The following is a 6,759-nucleotide window of genomic DNA, read 5'->3' on the forward strand; positions in this document are numbered from 1 at the left end:
GAAGTGGCCTGGCAGCCTCAAGGGGAAACGCTGCTATGGCCAGCGACTTTGGGCTGCTTGCTCCCGTCTCCTTTCATACCCTCTCCCCTCACCCAGACACCCCACCTCCTTCTGGAACACCCTGCCCCCCCCACTGGGGTCACTGCCCCAGCCCCTCCACATGGCACACACAGCCCCAGCATCCTACATCCCACACACCACCTCTGCCCAGCACCAAGGGCCATCCACTCACTGTAGGAAGAGGTACAACACCCTCCTTGCCCTAGCACCCCAGACCAAGGGCACCCCATTTCTACCCTCCAACTAGTAGGTTCCCACCCCAGCACCCCAACAGCAAACCAACTCTGCCCCAACCTGTCCCAGCAGCCCCCAAATTGAAGGAGCCCCCTGCCCTGGGTGGGGGGACACAAATGCTGGTTTGGAAGTAATGCCCCCCCCCAGCCCTGCACAGCCCCAGGGATCAGGGGTCCCAGAAGTGCAAGGAAGTGAGTTGTGCCACACTAGGAGGGAAGGGGAAAGGGGGTGCTTCCCTGTGCTCCTAACTGGGAAAAATGAAGCTCTTGATTCTGCTGAGATCCATGGCAGTGTGTAAGGAACACTGCCTCAGCCCCAGGGGGTCCAGCCAGTCCTTGCGGTTGGAGACTGCATCCCACGTGGGGCCTGCACTGGCTGAGCAAACATGACAGTGGAGCGCTGGAAGAACTGGGAGCATGGCGAGTCCAAAGGGGCCAGACTGGCCTGGGGCTGTGTTGTGGGCAGTGCGGTTAGATCTCTCACAGGCAGTGGGTACTCTCCGGAAGGGGCCTTGCAGGGGGCTCCTGTGTTGGGCTAGATCAGGCGCCTTTGGGTAGGACAGAGCCGTCATCACACTGCCCCACAGGTAGAGTGCAGTTGCCGTGACAGCCCCACGACGTGGCTCCTCAGCTGTCTTGTTCTCCCCCAGGCAATGGGTGCTGCTGGCTGGAGAGATGTCAGGCAGCTCGGGCTGGGGCTGGTCAGGGGCTGGCTGGGCATCCAGCTGGCAGCTGCTCTCCTCGGGGAACAGCGCTGGCCGGGGCGCGGCAGGGCTGACACTCCTCATGCACACAGACCGGTGCATCACAGTGACGGAGGCGAAGACAGCAGCGAAGCCAGTCAGGTACACCACGCCCAGGAGACAGGCCAGCTGCAGAGAAGTTGGTGGTTAGCCCAGACCCCCAGTAGCCCCCCACAGCCTGCTGTGACCCATCATAGCCACACATCAACCCAGCAGCTGTGATGGCAAACGACACCACCAGCACTGGGGCTGGATGCCGGGGAGCAGGCAGCCGCACTGCTAATAGCGCGTGGCATACAGCCTGTTCAAAGCAGGGCCTAAATACCACAGATCAAAGTGACCCAGCTAAAACCTAACAGTTCCTGCTTAAATCACCAGCCAGCACCCCAGTTCCCTCCATGCCACCATCACGACCTTGCACCATGACTTGTGGGGCTACAGTCCAGCCCAGGGCACAGACTAACCCAGCTCCAGGCTGCAGTGCCTCAGGCAGCACAGCTGCAAGTCAGCATCTTCTGGCTTCTGACAGCTTCCCTTGTCAACAAGGAACAAACCAAGCTGCTGCTCCCCACAGAAAAGAGAGTCCAGCTCCAAACCCATGGACAGCTGGGCCTCACGTTCTTGCAAGTAGCTGCTGCCCCATGCCCTTACCTTCACCACTTGTTGGTAGAACTGGCCCAGCATGTGCTGCCAAATGGACTGCTCCATGAGGACACATAGATCCGTGTAGGTGAACCAGCCACGCCACGTGCCCTGCTTTTCTGCCACACTGCAGGAAAAAAAGGGAATGGTGGATGTGGCATGGACCTTCTCCACCAAAGAAGCTTCAGCCCAAGCAGGCTTGGGGAAGACCTGGTCAAAGTCTATGGAAAGGACCTGCAGAACCTAGCGAAGGGTCACAGGTACCCCAATTTCTTACTTCACTGCAGCAAGGCTAGCCCTGAGCAGGGGCAGAGCCAGGGCTGAAGGGTGGATGAAAAGCTCACGTCCACCCCACAGACCTACCGTCCTTCCAGCCAGCTCAGCACTTCAAACAGCTCCCGGGGATCCGTGTAGAGACTCCAGTCCTGTGGGGACAGCAGTGAAAGGTTAGCACAGTCAGGGCAGGCCACCCAGCACCCAGACACATCCTTCTCTATTCCGTCGTGGGAGTACACGGGGGAAAAACAGAAACCCAGACTCCCCTTAATGCATTCTTTCCCCTGCTCTGTGAAATAGCTGGCCGCAGTGACAGCCCCACTTACAATGGCGCTCAGGAAGTTCATCTCCAGTGTGTTCATGGTCTGTACGTCCACCTTCCCTGCTGCTCCCCACTCGTCATTGAACACCTCCTCCTCCTCACCCTCATCATACAGGTACTTACTAGCAACCATCTAAAAGCAGCACAAAGAACATGATCTCAGTCCTCCCTGCACTCTTCCAGGCCTCCTTCCAACCCAATGACCCCCTCATGCCACGCTGCTCACCATGGAGATCAGGAAGAGGTCTGAAGATGAGATCTGCTGAAGGTATTCAGGGTTCCGGTGCCGGAGTCTCTCAATGTAAACCAGTGCCAGCATCATGGAGCAGGGGGAGATGCAAGCTTCCCTGTGGGACAAGACAAGAGCCAACCCAAAGGTTATTTTCATGCTGCAAGCATCCCAGTCACCACAGCACAACTTGGCTGCTCCCTCCCCATGCAGGTAGTGGAGAGGTATGCTGGTTTTGACTGGGATAGAGTTAATTTTCTCCATAGTAGCTAGTATGGGGCTATGTTTTGGATTTGTGCTGGAAACAGTGTTGATGACACAGGGATGTTTCCCTTATTGCTGAGCAGTCCTCACACACAGTCCAGGCCTTTTCTGCTCCTCACACCACCTCAACAGCGAGCAGGCTGGGGGTGCACAAGGAGTTGGGAGGGGACACAGCTGGGACAGCTGATCCCATCTGACCAAAGAGATGTTCCTACCATATGGCATCATGCTCAGCATATAAAGCTGGGGGAATTAAAAAGAAAGGGGGGGTATGTTCAGAGTGATGACGTTTGTCTTCCTGGAGATGGCTGAACATCTGCCTGCCCATGGGAAGTAGTGAATGAATTCCTTTTTTTTTTTCTTTGCTTGTGTGTGCAGCTTTTGCTTTACCTATTAAACTGTCTTTATCTCAACCCACAATTTTTGTCACTTCTACTTTAACAATTCTCTCTGCAGTCCCCATGGTGGGGGGAGGGGGAGAGGTGAGCAAGCAGCTGTGTGGTGCTCAGTTCCTGGTTGGGATTAAACCATGACAGGAGGTTTATTAAATAGACAGCTAGATACATCCCAACCTTGCCAGCTCTGTGCCAGCTGTCCCAAGCTGCAGCAAGTGCAGGGGATGCAGGATGGAGAGCAGAAAGCCCTGGGTCCTGTTCCTGGGAACAGCCACCTCTGAACTGAGCATCCCTGCCTGCAGGTAGGCACAATGCAAAGGCTTTGCTGACAAGAGCGGAGGCAGGGCTCAGACCTGGCTGCCCAGTGAGCTGCAGATCCAACCAGTAGAGACTCCAGGTAAGAAAAGCACCTCTGCACCCCAGAAAGCAGGATCAACCTGAAGCAGACCTGGCTGTGTTAGTAAGCCACTGTGCCTGCTGGCCTTGCCACCTGCCCCCCGCTCCTCTTTGACATGAGTCAAGCCTAAACACAAAGCCAGTGCTGGCCCAAGGTACAGCAGTGAGTCATAGGTGAAACCATAGCTCCCAGTTCTAACACAGGACACAAAGGGACAGGTTTTGCTTCTTACCGAGATACGTGAGCCACATACTTCTTCTGGAGTCTGCGGATAGGGCTAGGAGCCACTTTCTGCAGCAACTCCACAGCAATATCTAGGACAGAGAAGCAGCAAAAGGGCTTAGCCCCACAGGACACTGTCCACCCCCACCCTTCCCCTTCTCCCCACAAGCCCATTGAGTCTTGACGCTTGCTCAGCCTCTCAAGTTTAAATCAAACTATGAACGTAAGACAAGCCTTATCAGAAGTCAGGGATGAGGGAGGAACAAACAAATAGTCAGGAGAGCCAGACCAAAGCAGGAAGAGGATGTGAATGTCCAAGGCCCAGTGGCAGTGCCAGATCCAGATTAGCATGTCTGCGTCATGGGGAGTTACCAGCAGTCAGCTGCACAAAGAGGCTAACACCCTCCCCTCACCCCGCAGGACCTCAGGCAGCCATTTCAGAGGCTTTCTAGGACCTAATGTCAACACCAGGTCTTCCCAGTCCTTTCCTCCCCTCCAACCAGCACCCTCTCCCTCCTCCAGAACCAGTCAACAGTGACCCAGTGTCCCCCCCCACCACAGCCCCAGTGCCCCCAAGGTGATGATGGACAATGTATTCATGTGAGCAGGAGCCCAAAGGCACTAACAGGGCACGGAAGCAGCAGTACACTATAACTGCAGCTCCCTGTCTCAGCCTGTTTCTCCACGACCTGCAGACGTGCCTCAGCATTCAAGCACTGAAAAGGTCAGAGACTGACGGATGCTGGCAGATGGCTTCAGCAGCTCCCATCTCACTTCTTAATGTGATAGGACCACCGGGGAACATCCCAAACAGCACTACAGCCTGGTCCTTAGCAAGAAGAATTTGACAGGCAACTCCAACTCCATTTTGCTGCTGAGCCCTTGGCTGACAGAGTTGAAAGCAGTGCTCGTGCCAGCAGTCTTGCATTTCCAGCTCCCAGGGAAGCACCACCACACTTCTTCTCTCCACAGCCCTCTTTTCCATGTCTCTCCAGCAACTGAGAGAACAGCTGCAATCCCACAGGAAGTATTTGCCTGAGAACTGCCACCAAGCTCAGAAACACACTGCTCTACAGGACCTCCCCAAGTCATTCAAGCCACACCACTGTTGGGATCTGCAGCCAGGAAGACACAGCTCCAGAAACTCATTGGCAGCTCCCAGCCTCTTGCACTGCTGCTGCTCTCTCTGCCCTGCTCAGCCACCCTTGTACCACCACACCAGCTGCCGCAGAGACGGCAGCATGTGAGGCCTTCCAGGCTCTGTCCCAACATGAAACCTAATTCTTCAGTCCACAAATCCAACCCACGGCAGCATATCCTGCCCTAGAGGACACAGGGAGCAGCTGATTGCTGTCCCCATCTCCCAGGCACAGCATGCTGAGGGTGGTCATGGTTCTTGCTTTCCAGAAGGAACAAATTCACTTTTCAACCTCTCTCCTCAGCCAGCCCCACACTGCCTCCTGCTACCCTGGACTCTCCCCACAACTACCTCTAACACATTGGAAGAGCAGAGCCATAAACTCTCCACCTAGCAATGGCACAGCTGTACCAAGACAGATGCCATAGCCCTAGATCCTGTTTTTTGACAGCAGCTGATAACAGCTAGTGAAGGAAGGCTGTAAGAGCAGATAAGCTCACTGAGATAGTCGCTGTGCATTGCTCCCGCCCCCAGCTGCTGGAGCCAAGGCATTTCCTGGGTCTGAGGCAGTCCTTATAATTAATAGCCTGCAGCAGAGTCTTCTTCCATGAATGTGTCCTTTGAACTTTCAACATGGGTACTGTCCTGTGGAACAGTCCCATCTCACACCCAGGTGTGACACCACCTCCAATGACAAAGCCACATGCCTCCTTGCACCACCTGTATCAGAACTCGTGACTCCCAGCAGCACTCAGGCAGCTGGCTGCTCTGCCTGGCCCAGCTCCGTCACCACACGCCCAGCATCGCCCTCCTTGCTGACGCACGTCTTACACAGCCTCTTGGCTATTTCAGACTGTTTCCCCACAACTATCACAAGACTTTTGAATGCAAGCATGCTTTCCCACCTGCTCAATGCTCCCTGAAAGCTGTGTCAGTGTGCAGCTAATGCAACCCCACTGTGAAGGCCATCCAGCAAACCACCACTTGCCCTTGACCACCCCTCTCTGCCATCACCTGCAGCAGCTCCTCAGCCTCAACCCAGCTGCCTCCTTCTGCTCCCCCAAAACACTGCTGAATCAACAGGAAAAAAGGGATGTAATCCAGACAAACACACAGAAGGAACTTGTCCCCTTGCTGCTCACAGCTAGAAGTTAAATGAACTACCCAGTACCTTGCAGAGCACAAGTTGTCCAAGACACCTCTCATCAGGGACAGGGACACAGCCTTCCCTGACAAGGAATTCGCAAGCAATGTAAAGGAATCTGCGTGCCAGTGAGGTGCCAAAACTGTAGCAGTGAAACAGACAGGGCAATAAAACAGAAAGCAGGAGCAATGAGACTCTGGCACCCTGCCCAATCTGCTGCACACAGCAAGGAAGGCCGGACAGGGTGGGATTTGGCACTGGGGAGGGAGCAGGTGACTTGTTGGTCTCAGCCCCTGGTCTACTTCCAATCCCCTTGACTCAGCATTCCCATCTGGGGACACTTAGCAACCCCCCTGCCACAGGGCTGGAGAGATTATCCAAGCTGCAGTCTTTGTCCCAACCATAATACAGCCGCTTCCGCACCCTCTCACTCAGCTGCTGGTGCCTAGGCAGGAACTGCAAGCAGACACGGGGCACGTGAGAAAAGCCCTGAGCACTCCTCATATCAGGCTCTCCACCTCAATCCAGCTTGGAGGTACGACAGGCCCAGCACGGCCCCGAGAGCTCAGCCAGGGCCCGGGTGTGGGGTCACACGGCGCTTTCCGGGTCAGGCTTTAAGGAGGGAACAGCCCATGGGCCTGCGAAGCTGCGGGGCCAAGGACAGGCTGGGCCGGGGACACCAGGCACCACCAGG

The 6,759-nt window shown here is 55.5% G+C and overlaps 1 protein-coding gene across 1 annotated transcript; it reads right to left on the bottom strand.

The window, feature by feature from the left end:
- Positions 1–463: 463 nt before the first annotated feature.
- Positions 464–6,521, bottom strand: CNPPD1 (cyclin Pas1/PHO80 domain containing 1; the record flags this gene model as incomplete). The annotated part of the gene is made up of 8 exons (XM_010075976.1): positions 464–1,165; positions 1,688–1,805; positions 2,042–2,103; positions 2,281–2,409; positions 2,503–2,623; positions 3,794–3,875; positions 6,086–6,092; positions 6,426–6,521. Coding segments are annotated over 8 exons (1,242 nt in total), but the record flags the coding sequence as incomplete, so codon positions are not given.
- Between the last annotated feature and the right edge of the window lie 238 nt (positions 6,522–6,759).

This window comes from Pterocles gutturalis, unplaced genomic scaffold (assembly GCF_000699245.1).
Source record: "Pterocles gutturalis isolate BGI_N339 unplaced genomic scaffold, ASM69924v1 scaffold7303, whole genome shotgun sequence".
Classification (NCBI taxonomy): domain Eukaryota; kingdom Metazoa; phylum Chordata; class Aves; order Pterocliformes; family Pteroclidae; genus Pterocles; species Pterocles gutturalis.